At 47.5% G+C, this 20,273-nt stretch overlaps 1 protein-coding gene across 1 annotated transcript; it reads right to left on the bottom strand.

The window, feature by feature from the left end:
- Positions 1–13,615: 13,615 nt before the first annotated feature.
- On the bottom strand, positions 13,616–14,656 carry LOC134353222 (forkhead box protein G1-like). Its single transcript, XM_063061247.1, has one exon. It carries the CDS (start codon positions 14,654–14,656, stop codon positions 13,616–13,618), a length of 1,041 nt encoding a protein of 346 aa, XP_062917317.1.
- Positions 14,657–20,273: the final 5,617 nt, after the last annotated feature.

The following is a 20,273-nucleotide window of genomic DNA, read 5'->3' as shown; positions in this document are numbered from 1 at the left end:
CCATCGTTTGTGGTGATCGTTTACCAGGAATCTAATTTCTCCAGGCAGAAATGCGGAACTTTGGATTATCAGGAGCAGCATACAGATGTATCCCAGGAATCTAGTTTGGGATCAGGCCTGCCAATGGGGAAACCCCCTCTCCAGCTCTACAGAACTTAAACAAAATTCAGCTGCAGAACTGAAACAACTCAGAGAGCGAGATCTATAAACACAGAAGTTGTAATCATTTACCAATATACTGGGGCAAGACAATTGCAGGACAACCTGAAAGTTCAAAGTAAATTTATTATCGAAAAATGTGTATGTCACCATACACCACCCTGAGACTTGTTTCCTTGTGGGCATTCACAGGACAACAGAATTTATGAAGAATTATAAATAACAAAGCCAGCTGGTGGTGTAGTGGCATCAGCGCTGGACTTTAGGGCAGAAGGTCCCGAGTTCGAATCCAGCCGGCTCCCGTGCACGCTCTCCATCCGTGCTGGGTTGGGCGCCGAGCTGGCAACTCAACCTCGTAAAAAAGAAATTGCCTGCTACTGAGACATCAACAAAGAGTCGATGGCCTATGCTCTCTCGTGAGTTTGAAGGCAATTTCTCTCTTTCTCTCTGATAATTAACAAAGACTGACAAACAACTGAAGGACTTTGCTACAACTTCAGAGTCTTTGCCTTTAACGAGCAGGTTACCAGCCTGTATCCAGTGTTACACAAGAAAGCAGCATTCGCCAATGATAACCCTCAGCATCCAAGCCATGCTCCCTTCCCGCCGCTACCGTCAGGCAGGAGGTACAAGAACCTTCCAACCCGTCGACACTAGGCTCAGGAACAGTTACTACTCTTCAACAATCAGTCTCCTGAACAAGTGTGGTTAGAAGACCTTAAGATACAGGAGTAGAATTAGGCCATTTGGCCCATCAAGTCTGCTCCACCATTTCATCACGGCTGATCCATTTTCCCCAATCTCCTGCCTTCTCCCCGACTAACCTTTCATGCCCTGACCAATCAAGAACCTATCAAACTCTGCCTTAAATATACCTGATGACTTGGCCTCCAGACCCGCCTGTGGCAATGGATTTCACAGATTCACCGCTCCCTGGCTGAAGAAATTCCGCCTCATCTCCATTCAAAAAGGATGCCCCTCTATTCTGAGGCTGTGTCCTCTGATCTTAGACTCCCCCACCATAGGAAACATCCTCTCTACATCCACTCTATCAAGGCCTTTCAACGTTCAATAGGTTTCAAAGAGGTCACCCCTCACTCTTCTGAATTTTCATGAGTACAGGCCCAAAGCCATCAAACGCTCTTCATATGACAAACCTTTCAATCCCAGAACCATTTTTGTGAACCTCCATTGAACCCTCTCCAATAACTTCATTCTCCACAACACTGAACTGATTCCACAACCTACAGATTCACTTTCAAGGACTCTTTACAACTCGTGTTCTCAGGACTTCTTTTTAAAAATTTGGGCAATTTGCCATCTCTTGCACATTGCTTGTTCGTCAATCTTGCTCATGTATCGTAGTTTTGTGAATTCTATCGTATATCTTTATTTCCCTGAAAATACCTGCGTAAAAATGAATCTAGAACACAGAACAGTACAACACATTAACAGGCCATTCGGACCACAATGTTGCACCTGACCAGCTAAAAAGCAAATCAAACACTAATCTCTCCTACCTACACCATGTCTATATCCCTCCATCTTCCTCATGTCCACGTCCCTATCCAAACTTCTCTTAAAAGCCTCTAATGTAATTGTCTCTACCACCACACCAGGAAGCGCATTCCAGACATCCACCACTCTCGGAGTAAAAAACTTACCCCTCACATCTACCTTTAAACCAACACTCTCTCACCTTCAGTCCCTGTCCTCTGGTGTTAGACACTTCACCCCTGGGAATCTCGAGCTGGTATAAGGTGACATAAATGTTCTCTAACAGTAAATGCAACTTCGTTTCTACAATTTCATGAATTTTGTATTTATACTGAAAATTTAACATTCTTTAATTACCAAAGCAATTTTACAGGCCGAACTGTCTTAATGTAGGAAGCACAACTGATAATTCATACACGGCAGGCTTCCATCAACAACAATTTAATATCGACCTCTTTTTGTGACGTTGGATAAAGTATAAATATTTACCAGGATAGTGGCTGATATATTTGAAGCGGTGACCATGGGATCTTTTACATCAGCTGTGAAACAGCTTTTCCCCCAAACTGTTAGGCTTCCTAACACCCTGCTCCCTCCCAGCATACATGTACACCCTGTCTGAATGCTCAGCTGACCACCCCCCCCCACTCCCCAACCTACAGACACACTCCCATCCTTGCACTGGCCTGTCACCATGTGCACTGGTAATTTTGGAACCCGAGTGCGGACAGACTCCAATGTAGAGGTAACAGCCAGAGTTTATTCATAATAATTCCAACAAAATATTGGTGGTCAGCCGAACGACACTGCAAGATGTAAGATTCTCAAAAGTAGGACCCAGCGATTAGCGTTAATCAGGCATCCACTTAAATGAAGCAACACACATAAAAATTGCTGGTGAACACAGCAGGCCAGATGTCATAAGGACGAAGGGTCTCGGCCCAAAACATCGACTGTACCTCTTCCTAGAGATGCTTCCTGGCCTGCTGCATTCACCAGCAATTTTAATGTGTGTTGCTTGAAATTCCAGCATCTGCAGATTTCCTCGTGTTTCCTTTTAAATGATATTAGTTACACAGTCTGCAGGTATTCTGACCTCTGCAAGGGACTGGCAGCTGTTGGTGGACCTCGAAGGGCAGCTGAAGTTCCCCAACCATATCGCAGCCACCACCCTGTGACCAGACATTGTCCTAGTGTCTGAGTCTACTAAGCAAGTGGTGCTGCTGGAGCTGACAGTCCCATGGGTAGATCGCTTGGAAGAGGCCTTTGAAAGGAAACTCTCCAAGTACGCAGGACTGGTCAGCAACTGTCAGCAGGCTGGATGGAGAGCGAGGTGTCTCCCAGTGGAGGTTGGCTGTAGGGGATTCGTAGCCCGTTCTTTAGTTAGAGCCGCCAGCATTTTGGGCATTGAGGGAGAGAGGAAGAGGAGAGCCATCCGCAGTACCACTGATGCGGCAGAGAGGGCCTCAAGATGGCTGTGACTCAAAAGAGGGGAGCCATGGAGTCATAAGTAGCTAGCCATCTGGACACAAGCTAAGGTCTGATCAGCCCCGGCTGGGTCACCTGGAGGAGGCTGTATGATGTTGAAAGACCCGAAACACCCGATGATTCCAGGAACATCACTGAAGATGTGTCCAGAAGCATCAGTAGATGTATGTACACAGACACGGAACCCCTGAGCCTATCAAAATAAACTTAACAAGTTTAAACAGAAAGCACCAGGAGACCACATTACCAATTCAGGTGCTTTAAAAATCTCGGAGCCCCATGCCCAATGCTCTCCAGCGCCCCACACAGGCCTGAAGAGCTCATTACACCAACCACTATTCATCTTTCATTGCCCGTCTTTCACATATTTAAACGACGGCTTGTTTTATTATGGTAGTGTCAGTAACATTATACTGTCTTCCATAGACATGCACCTCGCTCTTTATGTCAGCCTGTCAATCCTCAATCATTCAGGACTCGTCCTGATGTCATTTTGGGACTCCTCTGCATTGTAAGTAAATGTTCTGCACCTCGGCTCCAGAGAACGATGTTTCATTTCGCTGTATACATGTGTGTGTTTAATGACAATAAACTCGGACTGTAACACCTGTGTTACATCACAGAGCTACTCTAGTGCCCAAAGAATGGCCCTCCCGCAGTACTGCTACGGAATTCCTGCCTTGGAATCCGTGTCTACGCTAAGGAAAGACTTTCACTTCCATACCACCTTTTCCGTTTCTCTCTGAAATTCCCAAACAACCTTGCAATTTTCTAATGGAGTCGGTGTTGTCTGATAGGAATCAATGATCACAAGCCCAATTCAGATGTTCATTCATTTATACTTGGTCCTTTTACCCTGTCAGTAACAATTGAAGCAGTGTGTGCTATCTACAAGATGCACTGTAACAACACACCAAAGTTCCTAAGGCAGCACCTTCCAGACCCACGACCACTACCATCTAGAAGGACGAGAACAGCAGATACCTGGGAATACCACCACTTGGAAATCCCCCTCCAAGTCACTCACCATCCTGACTCGGAAACTTATCACCATTCCTTCATTGTTGCTGGGTCAAAATCATGGAATTCCCTCCCTAACAGCACTGTGGGTGTACCTACACATCAGGGACTGCAGCAGTTCAAGAAGGCAGCTCATCATCACCTTCTCAAGGGCAACCAGGGATGGGCGATAAATGCTGGCTTTGTCATGGTCCGGTCCGTGAAGTCCGCATTCCGGTTCATGGACCAGTCTATCGATCCTTATTCCAGGTTTTCCCTTGTTCTGTTGGGTGCTGTAATTGTGGCGCCTGATTCACATTTTGGGCTGGCTACATAAATAGCTCCTTGGTTCAGCTTCATTTGCTGGACTGTTCCCTTCTCTTCACCTTCCTCCTGAAGACTTGCCTGCAACCTCGTCTGCATCCTCGCCTGTATCGCTGTCAAGTTTTACCGCCGGAGCAAGACCAGAGCCTTGCTGTGTCCAGATAAGGAACTGTCTTTCATTGTTTGGAACTGTCTCTTTGTGTCCACATCTTTGCTAGGTAGGTCCGGCCATTTGCCGCTACCTTGAGTTGGAACTGTCTCTGTATCCGCGCCTTCTAGGTGGGTCCGGCTGTTTGCTGCTACCTAGTGTTCAGAACCATCTCTGTGTCCACGCCTTCGCTAGGTAGGTCTGGCCATTTGCCGCTTCCTTGTGTTGGGAACCATCTCATCGTGCTCCGCATTCTGTGTATGAGTCCCTGCCCTATGTCCAGTTCCTAAGGAGGGGTCCCGGCTCTGTGTTCCATGTTCCTGTCTCCCAAGACCAAGGTTCTGTGACCTGTGTACCTGTCTCCCAAGACCAAGGCTCGGTGATCTGCGTACCTGTCTCCCAAGACCAAGGCTCGGTGATCTGCGTACCTGTCTCCCAAGACCAAGGCTTGGTCATCTGCGTACCTGTCTCCCAAGACCAAGGCTCTGTGATTTTGCATACCTGTCTCCCAAGACCAAGTCTAGGCTTCGGGGTCTCATCCTGTCCTTGTGCCTCGCCCAGCCCAGGAGTACCTCGTCTAGTCCAAGCCATGTCTAAGAACCTCGTCCTGTCCAAGTCAAGGCTTTGTGTTCTCGTTCTGTGCAGGAGTTCCACGTCCAGTCCTGTAGCCATGTCTTGTCCTCGCCTAGATCTGGGGTCTGAGCCTCAGTCAAGACCCAGGTTCTGGGTCCCTGTCCAGTCTCTGGCTCGGAGTCCTTGTCCAGGTTCCAAGTTCCTAGTTCCTCGTCCAGGTCCCACTTTCCTAGTCTAGTCCTAGCCCAGGCCCTGTATCCTAGTCTAGTCCAGTGTCCTTTCTTCCCCACTCCCCCTGCTTTCTTGACACACCTAATCCTGTTCCTAGTACTTCAGTGTCTGTGTCTGGCATTTGGCTCCGCTCCAGCACCCCCCTTATGACATGCTTAGCTGGTGATGCCCACATCCCGTAAATTAATAAATTAAATTAACAGCAAGTCTGGGTGGGTGAGGTGGAGATGTGTCTCTACAAAAGGTGTAAGACGCTCCTTCCCTCCGCTAGCCTGCAGGTCACCCTTGGGCAAGGTGTAGCACCTGCTTAGCCCCCTGATCAGGGTCACGTGAAGCCATGGGAGCAGGTGGTGGATGGTCGTATGAGCAGCCGGTGCAGATCACAAACCCTGGTTATGTGACCACTGACGCCGGGCAGACAATCTCTGATAATGGCTGGGGTCACCCGTCTTGTAAAGACACTGCCCTGAAGAAGACAATGGCAAACCGCTTCTGTAGAAAAATTTGCCAGGAACAATCATGGTCATGGGACCATGATTATCCATGTCATACAACACAGCACATAATGATGATGAACATCAAAAAGAATAACGCACAAAGAGCAACACACACAAACACAAAATGCTGGAGGAACTCAGCAGGTCAAGCAGCGTCTATGGAAACAAATAAAGAGCCAACATTTCAGGCCGAGACCCTTCAGCAGGACCTGATGAGAGATGGGCTCTATATTCCTCTCTATTGATGCGCCACGGTAGAGTAGCGGTTAGTGAAACACTACTATAGCTCAGGGCATTCAGAGTTCAATTCCAGCACAGCCTGTAAGGAGTTGATACCTTCTCCCAGTGACCATGTGGGTTTCCACCACGTGCTGTGGTTTCCTCCCACAGTCCAAAGACATACCGGATAGTTGGTTAATTGGACCTTGTAATTAGGCTGGGGTTAAATTGATTCAAAGACTCAAAGTATATTTATTATCAAAGTATGTATGCAGAATACAACCCTGAATTTCTTCTTCCCCACTGACAGCCACGAAACAAGGAAACACCATGGATCTTGTACAAACCCCAACCCCACACACAAAAAACAAATCATGTAAACAGCAAAAAAGAGAGAAAAACACAGAATACAGGATATGAAGCCATTAAGTTATCGGAAGAGTCCGTGCATATTCAGTTCAGATCAGTTCAGTTCAATTGCAGGCGGCACCCATCAAAATTACACAAAATACCAATGAAAAGAGGAGCAATCAGAGACTAGAAACACACCATAACATCAACTACAGAGAGTGGTCGCTGGGCAGTGTCGCTCGTTGAGCCTGAAGAATCTGTTCCTCCCAGTATCTCTAAAATAAAAATAAAATCAAGAAATAAAATAGATCCTGTCCGACCTGCATTTTGTGAGAGTGTTACTCTGGATTGCCAGCGTTTGCAGAATCTCCTGTGTTAATACACAAAAATCAGTCAGCCCTCTCAGCTCCAAAAACCAGGTTCAATCCTGTTCTTGAGTTCCCTCCCCCCCCCCCCGTGTGAAGTTTGCACATTCTCCCTGTAATCTGATGGTGCTCTGCTTTCATCCCACATCTCCAAAGATTAATTGGCTATCCTGAACTTCTCCCCGGTGTGAGTCGGTGGCAAAAGTGTTAGAGGGGATTTAATCAGAAGAACGGTCAGGATGGGAAACAGTTTCTTCCCTCAGGCCATTAGACTTCTGAACTCCCGGCCACTTCACATTCGATGTGTCACCAGATAAGTTGTACTGAACCCTACAGTATTTAATTTATGCACTTGACTTTGTTTATCTTTGTGTAATTTATTTGTAGATTTACTTCTTACTTTCCTAAGTTATTGTGTGCTATATGTACTACTGTGCTTTACACCCTGGTTCAGAGAAATGCTGTCTCGTTTGACAGTATACATGTATATAGTTAAATGACAATAAACTTGACTTGACAAATTGGCATCTGGGAGAGAACATATTGAAGAGTAAGGGGAAATACCATCAGGAAGGAGGTACAGGAGCCTGAAGACACACACTCAGTGATTCAGGAACAGCTTCTTCCCCTCTGCCATCCGACTTCTGAATGGACATTGAATCCATGAACACAACCGCACTATGTTTTACTCTTTCTTTGCGCCATCTATTTAACTTAACACACACACACACACACATATATACTGTTTATATATATATATAAACATAGAAACATAGAAAACCTACAGCACAATACAGGCCCTTTGGCCCACAAAGCTGTGCCAAACATGTCCTTACCTTAGAACTACCTAGGCTTACCCATAGCCCTCTATTTTTCTAAGCTCCATGTATCCATCCAGGAGTCTCTTAAAAGACCCTATTATTTCCGCTTCCACCACCACCGCCGGTAGCCCATTCCACACTCTCACCACTCTCTGCGTAAAAAACTTACCCCTGATATCTCCTCTGTACCTCCTTCCAAGCACCTTAAAACTGTGCCCTCTCATGCTAGCCATTTCAGCCCTGGGAAAAAGCTTCTGACTATATATATACACGTATACATTTACAGTAAATTTACAATTGTTGTTATATATTGCTCTGTATTGCTGCTGCATGACAACTAATTTTATGACATACGCTGGTGATCATAAACCTGATTCTGAAATAAGAGAGAGGGTGGGATGAATCTATTGCAAGCTATTATTGACTTGATGGGACGAATGGCCTCTCGTGTTGTAATAAGTAAGTACTTAAATGGTAATGTGTTTATTGGTTTGTGTTGCCTACAGTGAAGATGCCAGACCTAAAGCCCAGTTGGATTTACACAGGGGGTATTCCTCAAACTTGCCCATCCTTCCACAACCTCTTTCCCTTTCCTCTGGTGAAAGCTGGAGTACACTTGCGTCTATGCAGGGGCCCCAACCCCTTTTTGTGCCATAGACCCCTACCATTAACTAAGGGGTCCATGGGCCCTAGGTTGGGCTATTGGATAATATTCAGACATTGAATTACAGAAGGTTTAATTGTTTATTTGTTTGTTGTTTGTCTGTTTGTCCAGCACGAAGTCACCCCAGCAACCCCCGACAAACCCGAGCCCGACCACAGGACAATTTACAACGACCAATTAAAACCTGGTCGGGTCTTTGGCCTGTGGGAGGAAACCGGAGCACCCGGAGGAAACCAGAGCGAGGACGCGCAGAGAATCCTTTCGGAACGGTGCTGGAATTGAACCCTGAACTCAGGAATTCCCCCGAGCTGCCCTACCCCGACACCCAAGTCTAATTACAAACTGCCCCAGAGGGCAGAGGCCGTTAAACACGTTGCTGAACCACTCGGGGAATGATGGCCTTTCCCCGGCTGAAATTATGCATTTCCAGCTTCTGCCCGCGGTCCTGTTCTCAAGACCGCAGGCACTGGGGCAAAATCGACCCCACCCCACGGGTATCTCAAGTTGAAGCTTTTCGTCACCTGACTGTATGTACCATGCACACGACCAAACGAAACAAAGTCTCCCCGGACCACGTGTACCCACAAAACATACAGCAGGCACACAGCACGTAAAACAAAATATCACCACCAATAAGTTAATAAAGTATAATTCAAAACGCACTAGTGCACAACACAGGTAAACAGCAGAGAGCTCGCTGCCCTGGTGACGAGACCTCGGTGGTGGCAGAGAACTCAGTCTCACAGCGTGAGGGTAGCGGCCGGTACCCAGTCCTGATGCTCCCGCACCTCCTTCCGGACGGTAGTGGGTCAAAGAGTTTGCGGGATGGGCGGTAGGGATCCTCCGTGCAGGCTGCGTCTGTGTTTATGGGGGGGTCTCCGAACACCCGGCGGAGTGTGTTGCGGGGGCTCCATTCCCGGGACGCGGAACTGTTCGCGAGTCTACGGGACAAGATCATCCGAGCGAGCGGGCAAGAGCGGCTGCCAGCCGCCGCCGCTGAATGGGCGGGTCCCCTCACCTCTCCCGGCTCTGCTCGGCTCTCTCCGGCCCGGATCGTTGTGACGCGGGGGAGGGAGATTGGTTCCGTTCCCACCCGGCAAAGGGGCCTACCGTCTGCAGGTGCCCTTCAGATAGGCGCTCAGAACCCGTATGAATCAGTGTGATACCGCCACACTGAAAAGATACCTTGGCTGTTTAAACCCCACCCCAAAACGCAGGCAATATGTTATCTCCAAAAGCTAGTACTGTAGTGCGATCACTCGAGTCGAGTGTGATGCTCCTTTAACGGCGAACGCCCGTGCGTGACTTCGTTTAACGGGGGGAGGCTGATACACCGGGAGCCACCGCACGGTCCTTGGCGGATCGGGGTCACGGTCCAGCGGCAAGACACCGGGAACCTTTCACTTCGGAATCAGAATCAGTTTAATTTCACTGGCAAATGGTCGGGAAATTTGTTCTCTTTGCGGCAGCAGTACCATGCAATACATAATAATAATTTTTAAACTGTGAATTACAATGAGTATATATATTAAAAAGTTCAATTAACTAAGTAGTGCAAAAACAGAAATAAAAAAGTAGTGAGGTTGAGTTCATGGGTTCAGTGTCCATTCAGAAATCAGATGGCGGGGGTGGGAAGAAGCTGTTCCTGAATCATTGAGTGTGTGTCTTCAGGCTCTTGTACCTCCTCCCTGATGGTAGCAATGAGAAGAGGGCACGTCCTGGGCGATGGGGGTCCTTAATGATGGACGCTGCCTTTCTGAGGCATCGCTCCTTGAGGATGCCCTCTACGGAGGCTGGTGCCCGTGACAGAGCGGGCATTCGACGTCATGCCCGATAGGGGGCTCGGTCGGTCCGGAGTTCGGAAGGAGTTTGTTCGCTCTCCGGGTGCTGCGGTTTCCGCCCCCGGACCAAGGACGTGCCAGTTAGTAGGTTGATCGGTTTTTGTAAGTTGCCCTGGGATTCGGCCGGGGTTAAACAAGAGAGTTGCTGGGCGGGGTTGCTCCGCGCTGTATCTCTTAATAAATAATAACTAATGAGGGGCATTTAAGAGAGACACAGGTGTGAGCAAAATGGAGGGCCATGCAGGAGGGAAGGGTTAGATTGATCGGGGTAGAGGCGCTGCCGTACAGTGCCAGAGAAAAGGGTTCGATCCTGACTTCGGGCGCTGTCTGTGTGGAGTGTGAACGTTCCCACTACGACCCCGTGGATTTCCCCCGCCCACTCGCTGTCCTCCCACATTTCAAAGATATACTGGCAGCGGGTTAATTTGCCGTAATGAATTTCCTGTAGGTGAATTTCCTGTGTGGGCTTTCAGAATTGGAGCCAGGTTAATGGTCGGCGCGGACTCGTCGGGCCGGAGGGGCCTGTACCCTACTGGTGGGCCGAAGGGCCCCTGCCGCGCTGTAACTGTTCTATGTTCTAATGGTCTGCCCTCTGAAACGGGTCAGCAAGGCGACAGATCGCCAACTCCCACAGCCCGCGACGGCGTCGCTGCTGAATGGGGCTCTCTCTGCCGCGATTCCTACGACAGGGGTCGGAAAATCCGTCGGCGGCTGAAGGGTGCGTTGAAATGTCTTGGGGTGGCGAAAGAAACGCCGTACAGAGGTTCCACATGGAGGGTGAAAGGACATCTCTAAGCCCCTCTAATCGCATAGTGTCGTTCAGCAGAGAAGCGGGTCCAACTGCTCCATCGAGAATCCGCTAACCGCATTTACCAGAACTTGGTCCGGAGCTTTCTAAACCCGGGCGATTCAAATGTTAGTCTAGGTTTGAGATTTCATAGAGCTAACAAAATTATGAGGGGTATGGCGGGGGGGGGGTGCAATCAGGCTTTTTCCCCCCACTGAGGTTGGGTCGGATTACAACCAGAGGTCGTGGGTTAAGGGTGAAAGGTGAGAAGTTTAAGGGGAACATGAGAGAGGAAACTTCTTCACGCAGAGGAAGTGTGGATGGGTACGTGGATGGCAGGGGCACGGCGGGCTACGGTCCCGGTGCAGGTCGATGGGAATAGACAGTTTAATGGTTCAGAACGGACTAGTTGGGCCGAATGGCCTGTTTCTGCGCTGTTCAGTTTTTTTCCTATATTTATAATGTATTACAATGTGCTGCTGCCGCAAAGTTAACAGATTTCGCGACATATGCCGGTGATATTAAACCTGATTCTGTACTCTGATTCTATCTATAGAAACAGCAGCCCTCCGCTCTCCGTTCCAGCAAGCTCACAGAATCCGGACCGCTCAGAACGAACAGGAGCGGCGGGAACAAGTTGAGAGTGAAGCCCTTGGCAGGCACTGTAAAACACAGCAGGGCGGTGGGGGCGATGGCGGCTAACTCTGTCCCTGAGTACCGTTACCAGTTAGCCTCCTGGTCAATAAAGAAGGAAAATAGCGGAAACAAACAACATCGGTGGGGGGGGGGGAAACTACAGTTAATTTTTCAAGTCGAATCCACTTCATCTGAACTGGGTGCCTTTCCAGTCTTGATGAAGGATCCCGGCCCGAAACGTCGACTCTTTATTCCTGTCCACAGACGCTGCCCGGCCTGCTGAGTTCCTCCAGTATTGTTTGTGAGTCTGCCCGTGTGTGTGTGTGTGTGTGTGTGTGTGTGTGTGTGTGTTACCCTGGATTTAAATTTCGGAGAGTCTCAGAAAGGTCGTGAACCAGAAATATTAATTCTGTATCGCTTTGTATAGATCCTGGCCTGACCCACTGAGTCTTTCCAGTGCCTTTACGATATCTTATTTAAGATTTCCGTTATCTGTAGCTTCATCTCGAGCCCCCTTTTTTAAATTCGTTAAATTTGCATTTTGAAAAATTTCTCTCGATTCTTTCTTCAATTTTCCGGACAGAGAGTTCGATAGCGGCATCTCCCTGGATCTCACCAACGTCACTTTCAAAGTGTTGAGGATGGGCAAATGCCCAGCTTTAGAGTCCGGACCATAATGTTGGGAAGATAATTCGTAACCAGTGTACAGAGAAGAGGGGCCGGTCATACACCGCTCCCCCTCCGCTGACCACACTGCAGTCGGTGGCACCCACATTCCAATGCGATTTAAAATGTAACTTTAAAAAAACTGCAGATGCTGGAAACCTGTAATAAAATCAAACGAAAAAAAAAACACAAACAGGAAACATCCAACAGGTCGGGCAGCATCTGTGGAGATAAAAAGGAAGGAACTCGTTCTGTAAATTTCTTTTCACCGATGCAGGGTTTCGGCCCGAAACGTTGACAAATCATAAACACAAGAGATTTTGCAGATGTTGGAAATCCTGAGTAACACATACAGTCACACACACACACCACACTCCACACACTTACACGCACCACACACACACACTCGCACTCATTCTCTCTCTCTCACACACAGACACACACACACACACACTCACACACACTCACTCTCACACACACACACTCACTCTCTCACACACACACACACACACACACAGTAACACACACACACACAAACTGCTGGAAGAAATCTCAGCACAGTAGCGTAGTGGTCAGCACAACGCTTTACAGAACCAGTGGCCCGGGTTCGATTCCCGCCGCTGTCTCTATGGGTTTGTACGTTCTCCCCGTGACTGTGTGACCATGTGTAATTCCTCTCACAGTCCCTCCAAAGACTGTGGTAGGTAATTGGTCATTGTAAATTGTCCCGTGATTGGGCTGGACGGCACAGCTCATTTCCGCAATACAGTATCTCGATAAACAAATAAAATCGGCAGGTCAGGCAGCATCTATGGAAATGAACAAACGGTCGACGTTTCGGCCCGAGACCTTTCACCAGGACTGTACTTTGTGTGCGTTACGTTGACAATCTCCCACCCAGCCCCCCTCACTCAGATAATGCTCCATGTGCCAAATTAGATACACACTCATATCTAATAATTTGTTAGCTACAAACTATGAAGTAGGGAGGCAGGAACACAGGCTGTGTTCTGACCTAAAACATCAACTATTTCTCTCTCCGCAGATGCTGCCTGGCCTGCTGAGTTTTTTTTACATTTTTTAACATTTCCAACACCATTTACAGCTTAAGTTTAGAAAGGTTTGTAAAAATTTCACAATCTTTCTGACTTTAGTTTTTAACTCAAACATTACCTTTAATATTGAAAGTTTTTACATACCTCATTACAAATAAACATAAGTTCCTCCAATACTGATTCTATACAGATAAATGGTCTGTTTTCAATAATTTATCCCCCTCCCATTACACTCATTAGTTAATTGTGCCTTCAGTCTGTTATTTACATAATAAATAATCCGGTCCCGGGCTTTCAGAGGACCAGGGGGTTGAAGGGAGGGTTTTGGGTCTGGCTGGGGAGGAAGGTATTGGGAAAGCTGGAATAAGGCGTGACGAATTCTTCGTTGTGTTTGAAGAGCGGAGGGCCCATTCCACCGAGGGAGGCGGCCGGTCCGGTCACCGGCGGGTGTTGGAACTGTGAGATGAGGTAACCGGCCTGGCCGGCGAGCAAGTTAACGGAGCACGGTCTGTAGGAGGCGGGGATGGCGAGTCCGTGGGGCAGGGAGGTGGCCAGGGCGGCTGCCGCGACCTGGTGGTGGGCGGCGCCGAAGGGCAGGTCGAGAGCGGCCAGCTTGTCGCCGCCGGCGCCGAGCTGCTGCGACAGGACGGCGGCGTAGGAGGCGGCCGGGTCCGGGTACGAGGCCGCGGCGCCGAGGCCCGGGTGGGCTTGGTGCAGAGAGAGGAGGGGAGACACGGGCCAGTAGAGCGAGCCGGCCAGCGCCAAGCCCGGGGAGGCGAGTCTCGCTCCCCTCTTGAAAGCCAGCTTGGCCCTGGTTGAGGTCGACCTCCTCCGCAGTTTGCCGGTCGCCCCTCCGATGAACACGTCGTCGCTGGAGGGGTCAAGCATCCAATAGTTGCCCTTGCCCGGGTCATCGTAGTGCCTCGGCACCTTGACGAAGCACTTGTTCAGACTCAGGTTGTGCCTGATTGAGTTCTGCCAACCTTGTTTGTTCTCCTTATAATAAGGGAAATTCCGCATTATGAACTCGTAAATGGCACTCAGCGTCAACCTCTTCTCTGGACTCTGGCGAATGGCCATCATAATTAGGGCATTGTAGCTGAAAGGGGGCTTTTCGTGCTTGACACTGTCTCTGTTCCCTTCCCCGTTCACTCCGTCTCGCTCTGCCTCCTTCCCCGGGACGTCCCGAACCGGCAACCTCCCGGCACCGGACGGCCCGTCCTCCCCGCGACCGCCTCTCTCCAGCTTCAACTCGGGGCTCCCGCCGACCATCGTCTCGGGCAGGAGGTTCTTGATGGCGAAGGGCGCTCGGTCGGACACTTCGGGCTCTCCCATGGCCGCCACGACATCCAGTTCTCCCGGTAATCTCCCCGCGAATGTCAAATCGCAGAATCCGCCCCCACCCCCTCCACAGCGCCTGGAAGATTTGCCGGGCCCCTCCCCTCTCGGGTCCCTCAACCTCTCGCCAATAGCCTCGCTGCTCAACGCCGCTGGAGCCAATCAGCTTCCCCCGATCTGCACTCCCCCCCACCCCCAAACCCACTGAAGGTGTTCATTCCCAAACCTAGGCTCGGAGGCCCACTGAAAATGTTAATGAATTTATTTATTTTTGCCCTCTTCGCTATGAAAGTTAGGGCTGCGGGCAATCCGGAGTATCTGAAAGGTAAGGACCCTGTCTTCAATTCTTCTATCTCGTTCATATTGCGTTAAATAAATAAAACACCTCTACAGCACGAATTCAAAGGCAGGGAAACGGGCAGGCTCAAATATACCTCTGGATGTTTAAAAATCATTTATTTGTACTTTGGAAGCTTTAGAACACACCTGCCCGACACAAAGACACATTGTCACACGCAGTAAAACACACTGCACGCAGATACACAGTTAAACGCGCACAATTACATAACACGACTCGAGAATCACACACGGGTTAAACACTGACTCAGTCTCGCCGAGGGAGAGTTTAAAAAAAATAAATTTATTCCGCATACACCTGGAAGTATTCAAAACACAAATACGGATCGATGTGTTTGTGGAGATTTGTTTTCAAAGTTCCACAGACACAAGCAAACGCGAGCGCGCCAAACTGTAGAAACTCAGACGCACACTTTAAAAAAAATTCCAGAGCGACTCACGCAAAATGCTGGAGGAACTCAGCAGGTCGGGCAGCATCTGTGGAAATGATTAGATAGATGGTCGACGTTTTGGCCCGAGACTGTTCTTCGGGGCTTACAAAATATTCGGGAACCTTAAACAGACAGACAGAGACACACACACACACACTGACACAAAGGGGGAAAGAGAGAGACGCACGCACACACAGGCCTCTATAGATAGAGATTCTATAGACAAGCATAACTTCAAAAACGTACACTGTACTTCAAATTCAAACGCACGAATATATATTTTTAAAATACCTCATAAAACCCACACCGAAACAAAATCTCAACTGCACGAGCAGCACAGACGCTCGGTAAATCGGTTTAAAAACTGTCTGAGATAACTCCAGCTTTTTAAAAAACAGTTATGGGTCATGGCGTGAATTTGAAAAAGGTTTAAGGAACGAACGGCCTGAAGTGAATTTTAGTTTTCAGAAGAAAATTACGGTGTTTTTTTGTACTTGTCAAGTGCAGATAAATTCTGGGTGAGAAATGGACATTTTAAAGATAAAACATCGTCTGTTACAAGACGCGCGAACACGTAGAAAATAAATTTGATTACAGCTCGAGGTAAAGTTAGACTAAATGTATATCTGACGTGTTTATTGTTATCCCAAAGCTGCGCGCGAAATCCCTACCAAATAAAGATACTGTAAGTAAGACAGAACATTTTTTCAAACATAGATCAGCACAACATACAAACAGATCCTTCGGCCCACAATCTTGTGCCGAACCAATTAAATTGTTAATTAAATGGTATTCAGCAGAGACAGTTGAAAGCGTTGGGTCACGAACATTAAGAATTACGGGGGGAGATAGAGGGGAAAATGTTACCGGGAGGGAGATAATGAGAACATAAACAAATACCGTCGGGAGAGACCAGAGAAACAGCGAGAAAGGGTCATTTCGCGTTAGGACGCATTTCCAATATCGGTGTTGTACCTATGGACATTCACCATATTAGGAAAAGCTACGGATATCCTCATAAACGCTACTTAATGATGAGTTCCGATGTAGGGTCTCGGCCCGACTTGTTGACTGTTCATTCATTTCGACAGACGCTGCCCGAGCTGCCGGGTTCCTCCAGCGTTCTGCGTGTGTTGCTTCGGATTTCCAGCATCCGCTGAATTTCTTATGTTTGTAACTTTAATTATTCGTTTTGCAATATCGGTAGTATTACAGAATTTTCTGCTCTGCTTTGCAACATCACGCATAGTCTGCGAGACTATGTTTAACTCGTGATAATTTTTTTAAGTCCGTGCGCTCGTTTAACTACTGCTGTCTTACTGCCCGCGGCCGTCTGTCACTACATTGGGACTCCGTGTTTTACTGCTGTCCGTGTACCGATCATTTTATGCATTTATTGTAAGTTATCGTACTTTTATGTCCGTTCCGCTGCCGAAAAACAACAAATTTCACATCATGTAACTGCGTTCTAAAATGAAGAAAACTTGATCTGAATAAATAATTTCATTTAACTAACTGCGACCTCGGGAAATACAGTGCCGAGCAAAAGTCTGTATTAAAAAAATCTGTAAAGCGAAGATGATTTCAAAATAATGAAATTAAAAGTTTCTAGATATCAAAAATTACTATAAAGAGCGGAAAATAGTAAAAAAAAACCTAAATATTTGGTGAGACCACCCTTTAAAACTGCATCAATTCTCTTAAGTACACTGTTGTGCAGTTTTATAAGAAAATCAGCTGGTAGGTTGGAGAACTTGGAGAATTTGCCACAGTTTTTCTGCAGACTTTGGCTGTCTCGCTGGCTTCTGTCTCTCCAGATAATCCCAGGCAGCCTGGATGATGTTGAGATCAGGGTTTTGTGCAGGCCGTACCCTCTGAAACCAAAAACCAAGAGTGCTTAACACTTCTGCACACTGCTGTATATCCGTCAGAATTTCCATACAGTGACGTTGAAGAATAAATGCGAATAATTGCCAACAAATTATTCTTCATGATTTTTAAAACGTTATTTTAGTTTTTCAGCCAATAACGTCTAAATGTCTGTTCCCCTCTCCCTCGCCAGTCGCCCGAATCTAATGTCGGCAACCGAAGTAATCCCCGGTTTGAAAATCCCCAGTCAGAGACCGGCGAGGTGAACTTCACGTTTTCTGTTTGGACATTTGATGTCTTCTTTGTCGTGGCAGTTTCTTTTAATCGATAATAGACACAAGAGGTGCTACAGATGCTGGAAATCTTGAGCAAGACGCACACAATACTGGATGAATTAGGAGGTCAGACAGCATCTATGGAGAGGAATTAAACGTCGCCGTTCCGGACTGGGAACCCTCAGCGGGTCACGGACGGAAACGCAAACTGTTCAGTCATTTCCATTGATGCTGCTGGGTTCCTCCCGCATTTCGTCCGTGTTTCTGTAATCATGATTAAACAATATCTTAGGAGAACCAGGAGACCCGAGCGGTCATCTTGTTTATCATTTTTAATATAAATATAGGAGGTTATGGGGAGAAAACACGAAACCAATTATTAATAAAAACTACATTTATTGAAACGCTCTGCTTGAAGTAACGCGATGCCCGTTTGCCCCAGGGGCTTTAAACCTACGAACACAATTATTCGACCCAGTTTGAGGAGGAGTTACATTATTGTATTTAAAATTTAACCTCCCTGTCGCTGCTGACGATCACACCCCGAAATGATTTAGCTTATTGCCTGTCTACGGCTTCGATGTATGTATGGTCTAAACAATTTTTAAAAGAATCTTTAGGTATCTCTTTTTTTCTACAAATAGACCATCTCCTCCGTCCCAACTGCGGTAGAGGGAACTGTGCCGAATTTACTAGTAAAGAACATTAAAATCTCAGTAATTTCTTCCAACACCCGAATTAAATGTTTCTTCTTCCGTTTCTTTATCGGGGTTAAAGCGTATCTGATGATAAAAATGCAAAACTTCATAGTTCTCCTAGTATCGAATTCAGCGGTAGTTTAAAACGATAAACTCGGGGTTTTAAACACGATCAAAAATCCGTTTATTCAGCGAGTGTAGTTTTAGACTCCCGCTGCGGTGTTTGAATGCCTGGCGTTTATATTTCTGTAAAATCTTTACAAAATACGTTCTTTTTTTGAAAAAAATCTGCTTTTGAAGGACCTTTTCTTCAGATTCATGCACGTTATTTTCTCGCTCTCAACCCCCTTGGAGGTGGGGGAAAAAAAAACTTTTACCGCCCGGTTAAACACGGCGAGTGGTCCGATAAAGGCAATCCGCATTTTGCAAATGTCTTCAATTTATAAACCTTGTTAAACCCGATCATTTAACGCAACACAATGCAAATTATAAACGCATGAAAATCTGCAGACGCTGGAAATCCAGAGCAACAGACACAAAATGCTGGAGGAACTCAGCAGGTCAGGCAGCATCTGTGGAGATAAACAATCAGCGTTCCTCCAGAATTGTCTGTGTGAGTGTGAGTGTGTGTGTGTGTGTGTGTGTGTCTGTGTGTGTGTCTGTGTGTCTGTGTGTGTATCTGTGTGTGTGTGTATGTGTGAGTGTGTGTGTGTGTGTGTGTGTCTGTGTGTCTGTGTGTGTGTCTGTGTGTCTGTGTGTGTATCTGTGTGTGTGTGTATGTGTGAGTGTGTGTGTGTGTGTGTGTGTGTGTGTGTGTGTGTGGCTTTGCAAATTATCCCTAATTTCTGTTTAGTAATGTCTTCCGTCCCTCCGCGACATGTTTTTTTTTCAGGCAGAAGATCAAAATACTCAGACATTTATTCATTTAATTGTCCTTCCAGTTTATTTTGAAACTCCGAGTCAATTCGCTCTTCACGAATACGGCAATAAATTAAATAGAACTGGTTAACTTCTTTTCCTGAATTTCTGAAGTATTTAGGGAACTTTTGGATCCGATCTTAAGATACATTTCGTGAGGATAGGTGGGAACGTGTCGACAAGTTAACTGAAAAATAACTGCCCGATACCGCAATTTCCTCGAGTTTCCGGTACTTGCCCCCCCCCCAACATTCCCCATTCCAATTCCCCTCTCTCACCTTCTCTCCTTCTCCTTCCCTGCCCATCACCCCCTTCCCTTTCTTCCACAGTCTTCTGTCCTCTCCAATCAGGTTCCCCCTTCTCCAGCCTTTATCTCCTCCCCCAGTCGATTTCCCAGCTCTTTGCTTCACCCCTCCCGGTTTCACCTGTCACCTCCCACCTTGAACTTCTTCCTCCCCTCCCCTCCCCCCCCACCCCCTTACTCTGACCTCGCTTCCTTTCCAGTCCTGATGAAAGGTCTTGACCCGAAACATCGACTGGACTCTTCCCCATAGATGCTGCCTGGCCTGCTGAGTTCCTCCAGCAATTTTGTGTGTTGCTGCTGCAGATAATGGAAATCTGAAATAAAATTGCTGAAGTTGCACAGCCCTTCTTGCTCTGGGGCGGGGTGGGGGGGGTGGTGGTTACTTTATAACCGATCCGCTGATTGAGAAACGAACCCATCGCGAAACTAACCCAACCCACGAGTTATATTTTGGAAATGCAGATGGGCTCACGAGGCTGTCTGCGTGGAGTCTGCACGTTCTCCCGTGTGACCTCGCGGGTTTCTCCCCCCCCCCCGGTCCTCTGGTTTTGTCCCACATCTCCAAAGCAGTGTGGGTGGGGTTGAGGGGCTCATTGGCCGCTGCAGATTGCGGCATGTAGGTGAGGGGTAGAACCTGCGGGGAGAGTAAGTGGAATTAATGTTAGTAGGTGCGTAATAGTCAAAGACTATGAATCACAGGAGCAGAACTGGGCCGTGCGGCCTATCGAGTCTGCCCCGCCATTCCAACATGGCTGATTTATG

This window comes from Mobula hypostoma, chromosome 10, assembly GCF_963921235.1.
Source record: "Mobula hypostoma chromosome 10, sMobHyp1.1, whole genome shotgun sequence".
NCBI classification, from domain to species: domain Eukaryota; kingdom Metazoa; phylum Chordata; class Chondrichthyes; order Myliobatiformes; family Myliobatidae; genus Mobula; species Mobula hypostoma.
The sequence above is the reverse complement of the archived record's forward strand: the minus strand, read 5'-3'. Positions and strand labels throughout refer to the sequence as shown.

What these genes read in the sequence shown, in the direction of transcription:
- LOC134353222 (XM_063061247.1), bottom strand. Translation starts at nt 14,656, where the DNA reads ATGGGAGAGCCCGAAGTGTCCGACCGAGCGCCCTTCGCCATCAAGAAC.